At 36.9% G+C, this 19,465-nt stretch overlaps 1 protein-coding gene across 1 annotated transcript; it reads right to left on the minus strand.

Moving 5' to 3' along the window:
* Window positions 1–16,322: 16,322 nt before the first annotated feature.
* On the minus strand, window positions 16,323–17,457 carry LOC105233880 (uncharacterized). The gene has a single exon (XM_011216049.4). The coding sequence runs from the start codon at window positions 17,355–17,357 to the stop codon at window positions 16,458–16,460; it is 900 nt and encodes a 299-aa protein (XP_011214351.2). The 5' UTR covers window positions 17,358–17,457; the 3' UTR covers window positions 16,323–16,457.
* Between the last annotated feature and the right edge of the window lie 2,008 nt (window positions 17,458–19,465).

Genomic DNA, 19,465 nt, shown 5'->3' on the forward strand with positions numbered 1-19,465 from the left:
TCGCGTTCGGCTTGTTTATATACGAAAGTGGCGCGCTGATATGCGACGTCAGGCGTTGATTTGAAACGTCTGCTTTTGTTGATCTCAATATTCAAGTTGCCGTCGTTGTTGTTGTTGCCAGTTGGAGTACTCGGCATCACAGCGCTCACTCGCTACATAGAGTTCAATTATTGTTTGCTGTGGTTGTTGTTATTATTGTGTATTTGTTTCAGATTAAATTGTAATTTACTCTTTCGTGTTGTTGTACTTTTTGGTTGTTGCTTAAAAGTGCTGAAATTCGCTCATCGCCACACTTCGGCAATGTTTCGATCGTTGTTTATTGTTGTTGCTGCTGTATTCTGGTAATATATTTGTTATACATTTCATGCCTTTATTTGACTTAGTGTGCACTGTTTAGTATAATTCGCGTGATTTGAAATTAAGAAAGAAAAAATATTGCGTAGGCTTATTGTCGATGTGTGTGTGTGTGCCTGAGAATTTGACATTTTGTGGGTGAAAATACTTTTAATCGCTTTTCGAGTTCAATACTCCTGGTGTGTCATTTTAGTTAGCTACTTAGTCATTATGAACTTTTCACCACTCGAAAATATTTGTTTCGAAGAAAGATGACTTATATGGTGTGATGAAATTACTTAGAATGCGAGCAACACAATCTATTCTTATTACATTTGTAGAGAGGCTGATAGTCGGAGGACAAACTAGTGAAGGTGTATGTTTGGGAAGAACTATATCAGCATTTACTAAAAAAAAGTATTTTTTTTTTATAATTATTGAGTCTATAACACATTGTGCGATTTGCTAAGATGATTTATTTTTTCAATATTCCGAACATACTTTATAAAGATCCTGCTCCTTGTGCTTTTTTTCATCATATTCATATGCAATCAAGTTTCTGCCTGAGAAAGTGTTTTTGTAGGGATTTTTCTTCATTATTTTAATGTGAAGAAGTCCTCAGCCAAAAGTCATTGTATTTTGTTGGAAGCTTATGATAAACATGCTCTAGCTTCCAGGAAAAATAAAGAATCTCCTGGGCGGCCAACCAATTTTGCAGTAAAGGAACTCGAAGCAGTGTTTCAAAAACCTTCGAAAGTATTGAAATTGGATGTCATAGAAATTGAAGTAAAAAAAAAAAATTGAAAAACATTTTTCATGTCAAAAATGTTGCTTGAACACTACAAGAAGAAATTGTTTTTGCATCGGGTTGTGACTGGTTATGAAAAATGGTTCCAATATGTCAACCCAAAATGCAGGAAATGATCTGAGAAACCAGCCATTGCAAAGGCAAAGGCGAATATCAATTACGCCAAGGTAATACACTTTGGTGGGATTAAACAGGGGTTCTTATTATCAGCTTCTAAAATCGGGAAGCTACCGACAACAACTCAGCAAATCGGAGTGAGTCAATGTCAGAAGATACGCGGAATTTGCGACTAGGCATGAGACAATAATCTTTCAACTTTTTTTGAGTCGATGCAGAGCTTCCTTACTGGAATAAGGTTCAGATCTGAACAGGGTATAAAAATTGGCTTGATTCATACTTGGCTGCCAAACCAGAACCACCAGAAGTAATACATTTATGCCAACGATTTTCCTAGTTCTCAAAACACTTTTCATTAGCACTTTTCGGGGTGGTCTTCAGGGAATTTTTTTTTTATCATTTCGGTCGACTGAAAACACGATCCACGAAGCGGCAGTTTCAGTTTTGGGAACAAGAAAAAAGCCAAATCTAGTGACTACGGTTGTTGGACAATGGTAATCATTGCGTTTTTGGCTTTAAATTTGATTCCAATGGTTTCTCGATGCATATCAAACTCATAAATGAAATGAATGTGGACTCGGATTTCGCAAGATCGAGCATTTCTTTTGAAAAAAATCAGCTTTATAGGGACGAGTCAAACATGAATGTTACCCCGGGAATTTAATGACTTTTTTGTCACGATGTACACTGGCTAAAAAAAACTTGTCTTGCATGTCTTCTCATTATTATTTTTTTTTCAAATAGCACCGGTTCCCAAATCACGCGTACACGTATAGACCTCCTTGAAAAAAGTGATTTCGAATATTGGCTCATTAACCGTCTTGTATAGTTTAAAATAGTTGCCAATATGAAATTTGTTTCCTTGAAATGAAGTAAAGCCCAAGAGAAACGCGATTTCCTTTTTCTTATTCTCAGCATAAGTTGCCAAAGTTAGGTATTTTTTGTAGGCCACAGACTGATCTAGCTTCTTAAGTGAAAGTGAAGTTAAAACACCTATCGTTTTTCGTTTAATTTGGTTCAAATAATATAAATAGAAAGCTGTGACAGTATTCCACAGATTGTAATAATGTTCAGAGGTTTGCTGTCTTCGTTATCTGTGGGGATTTAAGCTTTTATAATTGCGTATTAAAGCTCGATCGATTCTTGCAGTATCTAATAGGTGAAGTTTTCCAATTTTTATAGAGATCAGTTCAATCGCCTTTAAGTATACTTTTCCAGTAAATACTTGTACATAGTATATGTAATGTAATAGATGTAAGTTGAATAGTTGTATAACCATATATAAATTTTGTTTATAAATAATTTTTATAATTATAGAAGATTTAATATTATTTTTTAATTAATAACATAGTAACTCAATTTATCTTACAAGAATTAACAATTAATATCTATCAAGCACTAAACTTGTATTTAACTTCCTATAAAATACATTTCCTTCAAAATTGTGGTAGTAGTAACCACGAATATAAAGGAAGAATATTGTTATTCTATATTAATGGTGATTTAATAATATTTGCTGGTGAAACAGTATAATCGAAAATTCTTGTTCATAATTGGCTTTAATTTTTGAATGAATATTTTTAATTCATCATCCGTGCTCAGCAACTTTTTAGAACGTTTTATGAAAATCTTTCATTAAGAAATATAAATCTTTGCTAATTGACTCAATTAAGGGATTGCCTGAACGGTTTATAAAAGTGGTTTTGCGGAAGGGATTATTTCAATTATATACACAAACCTTTAAGACAGTTTATCTTCGTTTCCTTAAGCATTTAGAACTATTGGAGATCTAACTACTCTTTCGTCACTTATAATTCTGACGAATTCATCATCATTATTTTTTTGAATTTATATCCATGGATTGGTAAGCCTTCTCCAAAGCAAATGCCATATAACAAAATATATTGTCGGCTTCATTAACAGTACATATGAGCTACGTCGAATGAACACAGATAGTCGGCAGACATAAAAGAGGAGAAACGAAACATTATATTTATAGAAATAATTAAATATATAATTAAAACGGGAAGCTAACTGTTATAGGTAAATATGAGAAACTCGTTAAATTGCTTAAGAATTTTATTTATTATAACATAATCAGTTAAAATATAATTCTGATGGAATGCAGTGTTGACGTTACTGCTTAGAATACATCAATAATAAGAGATATGACGCGGCCGTAAATTAAAATATCTATCTTCGCTTTAGGCGACTTAAGCATATTATAATAATAACTCAGCGTTTAGTTTGTAAGTCTTCTAATGACAACAGCTGGTCAGCAGAAGAAAGGAAAATGAAGCCAGCTAAGGTTTAAAAGTGTTGGAGGGTCAAAAAAGGTATCACCGGGGCGCACGATTTTCCACGATTGAGTCAGAAAAGTATGAATTGTTTTCAAATTACTCTAATTAGGAGAATTACATTTGGTACTCAGGGTTCTATACCACAGGGCCATATTTTAATATAGGCCTAAGTCACGTTGTATAAAGAGATTTTGTAACATACAGATCTATTAATTCTTCGAACTATCGTTTAGCAAAACTATAAGCTATGAAAACATATGCTGCAGTTAATATATATACATATATATTTTGCTCCTTGTTTACTGAGGCTTTTTTATAAAGTTATGTCGTACTTTTGAGTAGGAATTTTATTTATTTCCTTAAAGATTGCAAATGTATTCATAAAAGAATTTTACGTTCAAAGTAAATTACCACAGCGTAAAAACCGAATATTATCTTCCAAGGCGGTAATCGTCTTGGACTTATCGACGCAAACAATAAAATGGTTTCGCCGTGTTAAAACGCTCAATCTTGGAGGTCAGGCTCTCAAAGACTCTGAATAAATTTATTGTTTCGTGGGCTTTATGGCATGTAACGCCATGTTGTGGGAACCAAAGGTCGTCCACTTCAACAACCTCCAGTTCAGACACCAAAAAGTCATTACTGATGTCTCTATAACGTTCCCCATTGACCGGCTTCATTTTTGCAGAAATTTCGACCAATGATTCACAGTGCTCATAGAGCGCATTAAACAGTGAATTTTTGACGATGTAATGGTGTCTCAACAATAACTTGTCGATTATCATTTCTTGTGAAAATCAAGATCGGTGGCCATCTCGTTTTGGGTCTATTAACCGAACATGTGACACACGTGATGGTCGTTTTGTTTAAATCTTATACGAGTTGAATTTTATATGTCTGCAAACCAAGATTCTTTCGCAAAATCTTTCATAAAGTGGATGGGTACAGCTTCAATTATTGCGCGCGAAGGCGGATGGAATCATTCGCGTCGTTTTCGGCACTCTGCTCATAGCACTCTTGCGTATTATTCGGTATAATACATTATCGTATTCGTTAGAGTAGATGGGGTATAAATTATGTAACACCTCTCAAAAAGACCAACTCAGAACAAAATATTCTCTCATTGCAAGCCAGACATATCAAACAAGTAAGGAAGGGCTAAGCTCGGGTGTAACCGAACATTTTATACTCTCGCATGATAAAGTGATAATCGAGATTTCATTATCCGTCATTTACCTATCATCATTGGTTCCTAATGTATATACATATTATACAGAGAAGACATCAGATGGAATTCAAAATAGCGTCATATTGGAAGAAGGCGTGGTTATAAACCGATTTCGCCCATATTTCGTACATATCATCAGGGTGTTAAGAAAATATTATATACCGAATTTAATTGAAATCGGTTGAGTAGTTCCTGGTAGTTCTATTTTCAATTTTTAAAAAAAGCCTGGGTGCAGCTTCCTTCTGCCATTTTTTCCGTAAAATTTTGTGTTTCTGACGTTTTTTGTTAGTCGGTTAACGCACTTTTAGTGATTTTCAACATAACCTTTGTATGGGAGGTGGGCGTGGTTATTATTCGATTTCTTCCATTTTTAAACTGTATATGGAAATACCTGAACGAAACGGTTCTATAGAGTTTGGTTGACATAGCTATAGTAGTTTCCGAGATATGTACAAAAAACTTAATAGGGGGCGGGGCCACGCCCACTTTTCCAAAAAAATTACTTCCAAATATGCTCCTCCCTAATGTGATCCTTTGTGCCAAATTTCACTTTAATATCTTTATTTATGGCTTAGTTATGACACTTTATAGGTTTTCGGTTTCCGCCATTTTGTGGGCGTGGCAGTGGGCCGATTTTGCCCATCTTCGAACTTAACCTTCTTATGGAGCCAAGAAATACGTGTACCAAGTTTCATCACGATATCTCAATTTTTACTCAAGTTACAGCTTGCACGGACGGACGGACGGACAGACGGACGGACGGACGGACAGACAGACATCCGGATTTCAACTCTACTCGTCACCCTGATCACTTTGGTATATATAACCCTATAGCAACTTTGTTGCGAGAGTATAAAAACACGTTAACTCAATCAAAGGTCAATTTAGGTTTAAAGGCAACTTAAGGTGTTACATGAACATACACTATTAACAAATGGAAAAAATCTTTTAAACTCGGATAACTCCCTACAGGATCATCCAAAGTGAAAAGAAAATTGTTTTAGTTAAAACGTTAACTTAGAACTTGGATGAAGCAAAAAACTGAAAACTTGTTTTTTGGCAGACAAATTTACAAAAAAATTAAATGTCAGAGAAAATTTCCTGAAATGTTTTTTGGCGGCCTCGAGAGCACAAGTTCTAAAGGCTATATCTGTGAAAATTTTACTCGGATTACCTCGAAAATTTAGGACAATATTCTAGAGGTATTGTAGAATTCAGTAAGATAATAAAAAACTCGATTTTTTTGAAACTTCTTTACAATAGTTATAAATTTTAATATTTGTGCAATTCACAAGTCTCATAAAGTTGTAAGTTATAACGATTCGAAAACATAGCATTGAAAATTGAAAATGTGAAATCTCATTTTTGTATGAAAACCAACAACAAAAAATATAAACAAGTTAAAAAATATATAATTTAACGATATTACTATGCTTTACGACAGGATGTGAGAACCCCAATTATGAGTAAATTAAAACTTTTAGTTGGCATGGACTAAAATCTTAAGATTGCTGAAAATTTTGTATTTAAAATCGACGTAATCTGCTCATATGAGAATATAAAATTGCTTTCATAAGGCGATTTATATGAAGGATACATGAGAAAACTGACCAGATATGGCCTTGTTTATCGTATGTAGTCTTCATAAATTTTTGCCCCTAATAACCTTTTAGCACTTTAGTCGCAAATTTTTCTTGTATATTTGTTGAGCAGTGTAATTATTTCCGCTTTATGAAGTAAGGTTCAATTCTCTTGTTCAACATAAATTATTTGATTGAATAAAATTTAAAAACAAATTTTTTCTTGGTAAAAACATTTGTGGCATTGCCGGAAAACTCCAGGTGCATGAAAACCATTAAGACTTTTTTTAATTCTGAAAGTCTGAATTCTCAAACTGAATTTGCAAGAAAACGCCAGACAAAACACCTGCCAAAAATATACATGTGCACTGAAATCTTAATCTTATTTAGTAAATTTCCAAACAAAAGTTGAAGCAGTGCAAATCAACAAGTGCCGAAAGCCGAACTTATGAATATGGATTTCGAGCGGGTCAATAATTTTGTTCCCGAAATCAATGCACGCTAAATGCGATGCATATTTCGCCAAATTTATCTGCATACGAACGAAATTAAAATCAGATAAAATAACTTGACAAATCCTACGCAAATCATTTGCACCCAATTGTTTTAGGGCGTTGAGAAAATACGAACACAATCGTACAAACAAATACGAGTTTAACACGACCCACATGTCTCTAATGCACGAATGCATGTGTGGGAAAATGTCAAGCACAACGATGACTCCCATGCGCTGCCGAGCGACTGAGCGCCCGCATTTCGCCACCGCTTTGGGTGAAAGTACGCATAAATCTTGGCCGCGCCGGCGGAATGCGACTGCGGCTACGGTTGCGGCTACTACGCCGTCACAATTTCCGTTTCGAGCCGTTGCAGGCGCAGGGAAATCGCAACTTAATCGCCAGCTAAGAAACCAAAGTCAAGGTCAATGTCAAATACAAACGCGCTCCATCGCGCTGATATCGAGTGCCGGTAGTCGTCACCAACAGCCGAGCAGCAGCCTATCTATAAGTGAGCGAAATGCGCAATGCCGGTTTTAATGGAATTTCGCTGGCAATCAATTATGGCAACAAAAGTTTGATGCGCTTTTTATTCGCTGCTTGTGTTTAGTTTACTTTAATTTAATTAACATTTAATCGCTTAGTCGTCTTAGTAGCGGATTTTATGGATTTTATGGTAGCATGTCAGCTTAACTGTGTTGAGTCTGTGTCTGAATTTGAGCGTAGCGGTTGCAGTCGCTAGCAACGGTTTTCGATTTTTACTTCGTGAATCATAGTTTGAGTGTGTGTGGTTGTAGTGTGAGCTCTTGAGACATACATACACATACTTGCGTTATCGGCTACCGGCGGTTCAATGCACTGCCTCCGCCGTGGTTGCATTCTGTGTGCGTCAGTTGCTCAAGGTCTTTGGTGCATTTTGCCAATTCGGTGTCTTCACACGTCAGCGTTTTTGGCAGCAAACAACAGTTACGCGCCCAAGAAATGTTATATACATATAGGCATAAATATTATGTTGGTGTGTGTTTGGGTCTTAAAATATTTAATTGCATTGACGCCCTAAAATATCCCAATTTCCACCGTCTGCATTTGCCCTTCGCAATGAATTGACGTTGACGGTCAAAATTATTCTCGATTGAGCACCAAATTTTAGTATATTTTTGTTAATACGTGCAGGCTGAAATTGTGTGCATTAAGGCATACGTATGTATTTTATGGTCCCATTTAAATACCAACCAATACTTCGGTTGCTTCATTTATGGCTGCGAAGTCGAAAATAATTTTAACAACTTAATTTCGTCTTCAAATTTAATTTTTACGACTTCGTTCTTTGTGAAATGAGTCGCTCTGTTCGTGTGTTTGTTGAGCTCTTTTATGAAACGGAATTTAGCAATTATTATATTCTACTTTTACTAAAAGTATAACTGTATATATAATATATATGTAATGCGAATGGGTGTGAGTTAAAACGAGTTTGATATGAATGTAGGTAATGCCTTTTAGACAGCAATTCTATTATTCCATAATCTTTTATTAAATATGTAAATATAGATGCTCATAGATTTTTTCATTCATATATATATAGATATATACATATATACATATCAAGATATTTAACAGTTATGAAGGCCGTGTCAACTAAAACTGTCTGGTTTATTATATTAAGAATATTTATTTATTTATTTTTTTTTCAAGTTGAATAGGAGAAGGGAAGAAAGGAATTTGATCTTGCTTTTTGGGGGAAACCATGATCATAAAGTTGATTGTAGCAACAAAGTCAAATCATGTTCTACTAGACAGATGAAAGACAAAACGGCGTTCTGAAAACGAATTATTTGCTAACGCATGAGTTATTAACTTTATTGAAATAAGCTCAAGCCTAAATTTTGTTCACAACTAATTACACTACATAGATCCCTTCGACACCAATTCCGCGAAGGTCGTCCAAAATCAGTTGTTGTTTTGGACAGAGCTGTTGATGTTGTGCGCAAACTGATATTAGAAGATTATCATGTGACCTATCGGGTGACTGAGGCAACTATAGTGGTACCAGCATATATTGAATATGGCAAGAAGGTTTGATTGTAAAAAAATTTGTTCACGTTGGCTCCACACAATTTGTCAGTCGATGAAAAAAAGGCGCGTCTCGATTGTTCGAGCAAAACGTTAATATAATACAATAGTTGTACTTCGAAACACGTCTATGACATCGTGACAAATCGTTAATTTACTCGTATGCGTCCGCAGGTAAAAAGCAGTCGACTGTATAAGTGTTCTAATATGAACCGAATACTTCAAAAGTTGTGCGTTCCAAAGTAAATTTTGGATCTAGCGCCCCCTGGTGGCGCCATCTATATGTCGACTGGTGGGTTAGAATCTGCTATCTTCAAAGGCTTGCACCGGCATACTGGCGGCCATACCGGTCAACGAGCTAAAACACTCGTTCGACATGCTTTTGGACCGCGCAAAATGTTGTAATGAAGCAGAAGGAGACTATTTTGAATAAAATGAATTGAAAAAACCATTTGTTCTGTTTTTCTTTTAAGTCCTGTTTACTTTGGAACACACCATGTAGTCTGAAACAACCGCATTTTTGAGCACTCACAACATCGATTTTATAAGTTTTCCACCATATAGTCCTGACTGGGGACCGAATGATTTCTTTTTATTCCCGAACGTAAAAATAAACTCAGAGGTCAACGTTTTTCGACACCTGAAGGTGGCTGCCTTCAGAACGCAGATGATTCAATCATCTGACAATTAAGTAATGAGACTGATTTCATTGCCGCGTTGTGGTAAACCTGTGACCTTGAAATTCCCTTTCTCTTTTTCCGGCATCTCTCCATTGATACATGTTCCATCGCTCTAGCTTGTTTAGTTCGCCTGCTGCGTCAAGTTGAGTAGACGTGTGTTTGTAATGCTCGTCACGAAAATGGAAAAACGAAATCAAGAGCAACGCGTCGCGATAAAATTTTGCGCCAAATTGGGCGAAACAGCTTCGGAAATGTACGCTAAAATTGTACGAGTATATGGTGATAGTGTTTTTAGTCGTGCCCAGGTGTTTCAATGGCACAAAGGGTTTAAGGAGGGCGTGAAAGCGTGGAAGACGAGGCGCGGAGTGGGAGACCAGTCGAGGTGCGGACCGACGCGAATGCGCTGAGTGTTCGAGCATTAATCCGTGAAGATCGGCGTTTAACAGCTCGAATGTTGGCCTCGGAGCTGGGTATGAACAGTGAAACAGTCAGACAAATTTTAACCGGCGATTTTGGGATGAACAAGTTGTGGATTCTTCATCACGACAACGCGCCGTGCCACGCCGTCCTCAGCGTGCCCCAGTATTTGGCCTCTAAAGGGATCGCCGTGTTGCAACAGCCGCCCGACATGTCACCCTGTGACTTTTTTGTTTCCTAAAACAAAATCGGTGGTCAAAGGAACCCATTTTGAGTAGATTACGAACATCCAGGCGGTCGTGACGAGGGTACTCGCGGACATCCCAGTCGAAGCGTTCCAGAAATGTTACGAAGCATGGAAAACACGCTGGAATCGCTGTATAGCTGCCCAAGGGGACTACTTTGCAGAGGATGGCAGAGTTGTAGAATAATTTCGAAATATACGGGTTTTATGGAATCAGTCTCATTACTTAATTGTCATACCTCGTATAATTTTTTGTAGCAACATTTTGCAAGAGTACAGTAAAAGTTCCAGCAGAGTCGCTTATTCGAAAAACCATAGATCTGTATCGAACAAGTCATACATTAAACAAAACAATCAATTTCTTGAAGGAAATAAGCGAGCGTATTATCTCGCGTCATGGGTCAGTGGCGTGACCTCCAAGTTCCTGTGCTTCAACAACTCCTCAAGGAAGAGAATATCCGGCAAAAAAAATTTCGAATAAAAAGCAGTTATAGTGGCTTTGACAACCATATACGTCATTAATTAATAATGGTTTCGAAACATAAGAGCATGTAACAGTTTCCTATAAATAAAGGGTGATTTTTTAAGAGCTTGATAACTTTAAAAAAAAAAAAACGCATAAAATTTGCAAAATCTCATCGGTTCTTTATTTGAAACGTTAGATTGGTTCATGACATTTACTTTTTGAAGATAATTTCATTTAAATGTTGACCGCGGCTGCGTCTTAGGTGGTCCATTCGGAAAGTCCAATTTTGGGCAACTTTTTCGAGCATTTCGGCCGGAATAGCCCGAATTTCTTCGGAAATGTTGTCTTCCAAAGCTGGAATAGTTGCTGGCTTATTTCTGTAGACTTTAGACTTGACGTAGCCCCACAAAAAATAGTCTAAAGGCGTTAAATCGCATGATCTTGGTGGCCAACTTACGGGTCCATTTCTTGAGATGAATTGTTGTCCGAAGTTTTCCCTCAAAATGGCCATAGAATCGCGAGCTGTGTGGCATGTAGCGCCATCTTGTTGAAACCACATGTCAACCAAGTTCAGTTCTTCCATTTTTGGCAACAAAAAGTTTGTTAGCATCGAACGATAGCGATCGCCATTCACCGTAACGTTGCGTCCAACAGCATCTTTGAAAAAATACGGCCCAATGATTCCACCAGCGTACAAACCACACCAAACAGTGCATTTTTCGGGATGCATGGGCAGTTCTTGAACGGCTTCTGGTTGCTCTTCACCCCAAATGCGGCAATTTTGCTTATTTACGTAGCCATTCAACCAGAAATGAGCCTCATCGCTGAACAAAATTTGTCGCGCGAAACACATTTCGAACCGAACACTGATTTTGGTAATAAAATTCAATGATTTGCAAGCGTTGCTCGTTAGTAAGTTTATTCATGATGAAATGTCAAAGCATACTGAGCATCTTTCTCTTTGACACCATGTCTGAAATCCCACGTGATCTGTCAAATACTAATGCATGAAAATCCTAACCTCAAAAAAATCACCCGTTACAAAACTTTAACCCTTTCACCCCTGAGTTTTTTTTTCGAAATCAGGCGGGTTTTTCATCATTACGACAGCAAATACTGTAGTATGACTAAAATATAAGATGTTTGGCATACCTGAAAAATCGGATATCCTTACGGTTATCCTGGGATATATAATCCCAATAACGTTTATAGGTGGGACGCATAAGTCCCAATAATACCAAAAGGAACAAAATTAAAAGTTATACACATGTTTGAAGTTTGCTGGGACATATTGTCCCAGTAGGGGCGAAAGGGTTAAACTCGTGTTTGTTTCATAATGTAATAAATATTCAATATTTCGTCATGAGCTATTTGATCAGTTACACTAAACACAATTTTGAGTACTTCATCCTTCAAAGTATTGACTCATAATTTCATACTATTTCTTCTTCATTTCATAATATAAGATATACTATATATTCTGGTTCCTTTAGTGGCTTACAGCATTAACAAAATGTTCGCTTTGTAGTTAACCCTTCATGTCAAGTATTTAGCCTATAAATGGTTTAATTTCGAAGAATTATCCTATAAAAGCCTTAATCACAAGTGGAAGCATTTAATTGCGTAAGCTGTTTAAAAAAGTACGTCGACATTAAAGTATCGAAACTTTTTCAGTTTCTTTGCTTTTGAAATACAAGATTTGCATTCAATATTTTTACATCTCTTGAAATACATTCACATACATATATGTATATGAGCAGGTCCGACTGAAAAGCAGTCGCCATCAAATTGATGAGTAACCGCCAGTCAAGTATTTTCTGAACTAAATTATCCAAAATCATTTAATTAAACCAGTTGAAATAATTATTTAACAGTGGCAGAGACCGCAAGTACATAATAACTTTTGACAGAAGTGAAGAGGGATCCTGGAAATTAAAGTAGAGAAACGTAGGTAATAATAGTAAAATAAAGAACTTGTGGGAAATTTGAAAAAAATAGCTAATGAAAGTACGACATGTTCCCAAATTTTTGTTTTGTTATGGATTGCCGCTGGGAAGTCTCTTAAAGTCACTAAAGGTTAAGGCAGCCTCACGAAATTTTATCAGTTTCTAGTCGCTAGGTGGATGGAGCCATGTGTAGAAGTTCACGCAAATGAGGAAAGTTCTCTGAGCGCCAATCACTTGGGAGGCCTTAGACCAAGCATCCTCTGTGTAGACAATAAACATCCCTTTGAAGGCGATCTAAGGTGAGAAGGCCAAACATCGCCACCCCAGGGTTGTGTGCTGGAATTGGAACCCGCAACGTAAAACCCACTACTAATGAAAATGAGGGATATACAAGTATTCCGAGAGTTGAAAAGGAAAGTGAGACACATGCAGCCATAAAATGAGAGAGGCCGAAATGTGTGAGTACGAAGAGTTTGACAAGCTGGCCGAAATAGGTAATTATCGAAAATTCTACGAAAATATGCGGCAACTAACATAAGGTTTCAAGTTCATACTCTTGTGGAACATCCAGGTGTGATCTAGTGACTGATGCCTACAGCACACTAAAATTATAGGAAACACCACTCGATGCCGATATTGATATATATAGTTCAGAGAAGTAAGAGACAGCGGCTACGCTAGCTAGGTCAAGTCGTCCGTATGAATAAAAATATTCCAGCTCTGAATTTATTCGACGTAGTACTTGCCGGGGGAAGCATAGTTAGAGGGAGATCTTCACTACTTTGGAAAGACCAGGTAAAGAAGAACCTTTGTATAGTAATATACTGGTTTGTATATGTTTTTAAGCACCAACTAAGTCAGGTTAGTCATCACTTACTTCGTGAGAACGTTCTGATACCATAAAACACACAGGTCAATAGAGTACAATCACCTCTTAGGTTATGACCCAGTTAATCCGAATACGAACAATGCGCTTCGTTTGTTTAATTTGAGGCAAATCTGCTATAAAAAATCTATACAATTTGCTTACGCATTTCAAAAATATTTACTTAAACAGGCATAATTAGAATATAATATGAGTCGCATGCTATAACTCAGACTATATAAGTACGTGTTTGTAGGTGCGTGATGCGAACCTGTATTTTCCCATGTTTGTGCCTTGCGCTCATACTCACCTTAGGTTAATAACATCTGCTTAGGCGGTGCATTGTCCCTGCTGGAAGCCGGTCGATATACAGTACGCCATACAAGTAACCGTACGACATACCTACATGTATAGAAGATGGCTTACAGTGCTCGCGAAATGTACGAATGATAAATTATGTCAGCACGAGCATCGATTGCACTCAAGCGCTTGATTAATTTTGATTAATTAATCTTGCATTGTTGAGGCGTCAATTGCCGATGTAAATGTGCTATATTTTTTGAAAGTGCTGTAATTAAGTTTAATAAGCTTGAATGCAAAGAATTCTTATTTTTTCATTGAGGATATTTGCTTATAATTAATGATTAACATTGCTACCGGAAAAGAATTAATAAAATAACATAACTGTTGTTTTTTGCTAATTTGATTGCAGTCGGAACTGTTTAAGGAGATAATTAATATAAATCCGCTTAGGTTTGTTGGCTGTTACGATTTGATTGACTTATGGAAATGATATGTAATTGAAGTATCATATGATTGTTGAAGTGAATTAAATTAAAGTGAAGTGAGTAGGGGCGCTCGATTACCCAGCTGTGCGGGAAGTCAGTGCTCAGTTGAGTAATGATTCGTTACAAGTGTGATTGAAGAGTTCACAGTTCTATCTCTTCCGCGAACAGCATGGGTCCAAATAGCATAAAACGCGTGTACTTACTTAAAAGAATATTAGAACAGTTTGGAATATGAGTATCGTTTTGTGCCATTTTAATGAAACACTTGCAATATGTGGCAGCGGTGTCAAAGATGAGTTTATTCGGTAAACAGCTGAAATTCAATAAAATACACATATTTTTATCACTTCTAAGCGGTGTCTCATCCCCACATCATTTATTTATAGACTTTATTGGAGGATTTAAACTCAATCTATGCAATCAGGAACTGGAGGAAGCGTTGAGATAATCTCACAGCAAGATTTATAGAAGCGACTCAAATGTTGAATTTGGAAATGTTTCTAAGAAATTAGTCGAACTGAGCGCTGATTTGCTAATTTAGCCGAGAGCAAGCAACAACTTTAAGCCCATTTACCATTCGGTAAGAATTAAAAAAAATGAATTAAAAGTTTTTCCAATTTGAGAAAACATTTAAAATCTCATATATAAACCAGGTGATATCATAATAAAAAAAATCATATACATAAAATAAATATAAAGAGTTTTGGCACCGTGTCGTGCTTTTGTGCCTTTAATTGTAGTCCTGCGTTTGTTATTTCTTTTCAAAATTTTAATCGTTTTATTGAAAGTATTGTCCAACTGAAACTATAATATTTTCTCATCTTTCTGGCAATTTCATCAGAAAGAACTGTGCCGGTATGGTATGGCCATCAGCTCGTGCATTGCGCTCTCTTCTGTTTCCCTCTTTTCGTAACCATTAGTGTCTATTTTTGATTTATCTACAACCACGTATTTTCTTTATTAAAATCCACACCAGCCTCGTATCCTTCTATATTCTCCAGCAATAGCTCGGCTTTGTGTTTCTTGTTTCTGTTTCTGTTTTCTTCTTACTGTCTGCCAGTACAGTGGGTTTCAAGCTGACATCTTCCTTAGCGGCATATGTTGTGGCCAACGGAGCAGATGCGACTTCTGTGGTCAATTCGTTTTCGAGTTCATTAACTGGAGCTGGCATTTTTACTAAGAAAGGTTCCACATAATGTGTGGCTGTTTAAGTGACTTCCAAAGATTTTGCGAGGTACTCATGCCTTTGGCAACAATTTTTACAGAGTAATATTTCCAGTTTTTCATCTTCAAACTGTTTTGTCCATAGGCCGTTTTTCGTCTTTCAAAGCAAAATTACCACTTTTAAATGAAACAAACCACTTTTAGCACGTTTGCTCAGCTTGAACATGTTTACCATAAACTTTCACAGGACTTTAGGATCTTTTCATAATACATTATTGAAAAAGATCCCCCGCTAAAACTCTTTTTAGGTGCAAAGTGCGAGATATTTGAGTGAAAAAATTATTGTTGTTTACTACGAAACTACTAGTATTTGGATGATGCTCAAAAATGTTGATCACTCTTTTAGATATCCGCTAACAGAGCGGATCATAAAAAGTCGATAGTATCAGTACCATTAGTAACTAGCATTGTTCAAGATACGTTTTTAATCTTCAAAGCTCTTTAATGTTTAAATAGTACCTGATGATCTAACAGCTCTGCACGCCTATTTTTGGATGCAGGCGTCCCTATATTAGGTAATACTAATACAGTTTTCCACTCTTGCACACCGCTTGCGAAAGATTTTCTCTCATCGGTTTTATAAGGTACATCAGGACGGGCTTATCAGATGTGTTTTGACTTATGAAAAAGGGAGATTGGTTTTATTTGATGATCAAGGATAAAATCCGGTAATTCATTGTTTAAAGAACTCCTATGCTTCATATATTATTATATATTGACTGAAAATTATTTTATGAGACAATTAAGAATTAACAGAAGAACTTATAAAACAATATGCGTATATTTCCTTATCAAAATCACTTATGCAAATAAGAATTTTTGTGAATATGTTGTTTAGGAGGGGCATTGTAGAATTTTTACAGCATCTAGGGTTTCCATTTAGCATAATATTGTATTCTATGAGAAATATTCCGGTCCGAGGTCATTGGGCTTTAGGCGTAGTTGTGCCACTTCGTTATCACATTGCGTTTGCATATCCAGTTTTATTGGAACCTCCAAAAATGAGCTGGTACTCATTGAACTAGGCGCATCTTTGTAATCTCTCGAGTATTGTGAACTAGAAGATGAGTCGTCGGGATTATGGAAAGCACGTCTACAAAACTTTCCTAAACGTTCTGTCTGTAATCCTTTTTCCGTATTACACGTACAAGTGTACAGATTTTCACCTAATTCCGTAGACGCTCTGACATTCGACTCAAGAATCTGGCGTCCAATTGCTTCGTCTGGCTCAGTGGCTACATCACTATCATCATGGCGACAAAATTGTCGTATCCAATCTATTTCTTTATCACAATTCACAAAGCGTAGATGGTAAAATGGTGGCGGTATTTTAGTGATGAAGCGACTCTTTTCGACATAAATTCCCTCCTCAGTATCGTAGGTGTTCGGTTGAAGTGACCGCGGACTATAACGCGAAACCGGCTCATTTGGCACCACTGGTGGCAAGTCCATACACAATTCACGCGTATAACGACGATCATTCTTGCTGAGGTAAGTCCAATTAGCGGTATTCAATTTCGCTTTGTTAAAATCGGCCTTAAATATCAAACCATCTGGATAGATCATTTTGTTGATGCTAGTTAATTCACCATTATCGAACTCCCCGATGAATGTAAAAGAATATGGTGCTGCCATGGTGAGACGTCCGATGCCGTGAAAGCGACCACGTCGAAAGAACCCCTGGTATTCGCTGCCATCGGGATATACGTAGAGCCCGTATCCTTCCATGCAATTCAGTGGGTTATTATAAATACCAACGTAATTGCTTCCCGTACAGAATTTGACGCTTCTCTGCATTTGTTTCTTGTGAGTTTTTCAATTCCTTGTTTTTTGAGAATAAAAAATTAAATAGTAAAATAGAAAATAAAAAACTTTTCATTTGACAAATCAATGAAGTTAACTGAATTATTATTTCACCATACTGGGGATCAATTTTGAAAGTTTAGGCGAATATTCGGTGTTTGTGGTTTCTTAACCCTTGTATAATGGTTAAACAAATTGCTTGGATTTTAAAATACATATTTGCTCTAACTTCTTATTCTCTACTCTCTTCGTCCTCCTGTCGCGTTTGACACCAAATTGAATTGGAGGTCAAAATGGATTTTTAAGGACAAAGGTCGGTTGGAAAGTTGTTCGGAAAAGTCTTAAACAAGATTATAATATTTTCAGCAGCAATGCCGACGTTTCTGCACTCATATTAAATGACATAGGTCTTTGGAGGACAGCTATTCTTCCATAGCTAAATACAAACAGCAGTTCTGTGGATCTTAGTGCTTGCAATGATTACTTCACTGCACGTTGTTAAATGCGATATGCTGGCAGCGACCCGTAGGCACATCCGAAACCTGATTTGCTGTCCGCGGCAATGTTAAAAACAATCAGAAATAAAAATAACGCTGGAGTCTAAGGGAAGAATTTTTCACCATATTATTAAGAAAAACAGCACTTTTTGCTTTTTATAACTATGACATAATATAGTCCATTTTTATACCGTGAACATGGTATACAATATTAAGTTCGTCACGAGGTTTGTAACACTCACACGGAAACATTGGAGACCGTATAAAATGTATACTATATATCTAAATGATCAGCATAACGAACTGAGTCGATTTAGCCATTCCCGTCTCTTTTTCCGTCTGCCTGTATATAGCCTTACTAGTTTTTCAGTGTTTGGAAGATTGATCTGAAATTTTGATCAATCTCTTTTCTCAGCTCATTTGTCTTAACTGCCGATATCGCGCCTTATTGAAGGTGCTGTCGTACTGAACAATAAAAGATAGTTTTAAGTACGGAAAGGTTTTTCCACAAAACAGCAGCTATTGCGGCGATAAGAATAAAAGAATTGGTAGGTTGGAATCAGCAGAACTACGGACATAGTGTAATCCTAAACAAGCTCACCATTAATAAATCAGACTGCATTTCTCAAAGCTGGACTATAATAGACACTTCCAGGTGAGGATGCCATCCAGACGAAAATGGAGAAGAGGTTCAATAGGAGGATACCATCTCAGTCTATACCGACGGGTCCAAAATGGACTGCGGAGTAGGCACGGTGGTATTCTCTGCTGATCTAGGCATATCTCTCTTCATACGTCTATCGAACATCTTCCAAGCAGAAGTACTAGGCATAGAAAAAGCCTGCGAAGTTCTATTAGAAAAAATATACATAAAGCAACTATATTTACGGATAGCCAGGCAGCGCTCATGGCCTTGTCTTCACCCATGACACATTCCCGCATAGTTCACAACTGCAAGTGAGCACTAAGCTCAATAAAAGACAAGCTCCAACTAGACTTGATCTGGGTTTCCGGTCACAGGAACATTTTCGGTAACGAAAAAGCAGACGAGTTGGCCAAGGCAGGAGCTTTTCCTCAACGAATCCGAGGCGCAGGGAACAAGGAACAATCTTCCACTTTCTCTGCGATTGCCCAGCTCTAGCGCAGATCCGACACAAAATACTTGGAATCCATCAAGCACCAAATCTTGAATGGATTTCCACTAAAAGCATATCGGACATAAGTAAGTAGTTTCATCGAAACCTCGAAATGGTTTGAGAGAGAAAGTGAAACGTAATAGCAGATACAGGAGGTTATACGAATAGTGCATCAAAATGGCACATCAAGTGCTAATTGACCCCGATAGGGCTACCTACGGAAAATTTCTTATTTGACAATATCTCTTTACAAAATTCGCAATGGATTTTCGTCAGTTCGGACTATTATAGCATATAGTTGCTGTCCAACTGACCGATTGAACTCAAGTAATTGTACAAAAATCTCTCATAGTTGGCAATCTACCTAACGTTACAAAATTTGGTTCAGATAATCTACAAAACATCGCTACAATCTCCGAATATATTGTTCAGATCGAACCACTAGAGTTTATGCCATATGTAGCTGTCA

The sequence above is a fragment of the Bactrocera dorsalis genome, chromosome 3, assembly GCF_023373825.1.
Source record: "Bactrocera dorsalis isolate Fly_Bdor chromosome 3, ASM2337382v1, whole genome shotgun sequence".
Lineage (NCBI taxonomy): Eukaryota > Metazoa > Arthropoda > Insecta > Diptera > Tephritidae > Bactrocera > Bactrocera dorsalis.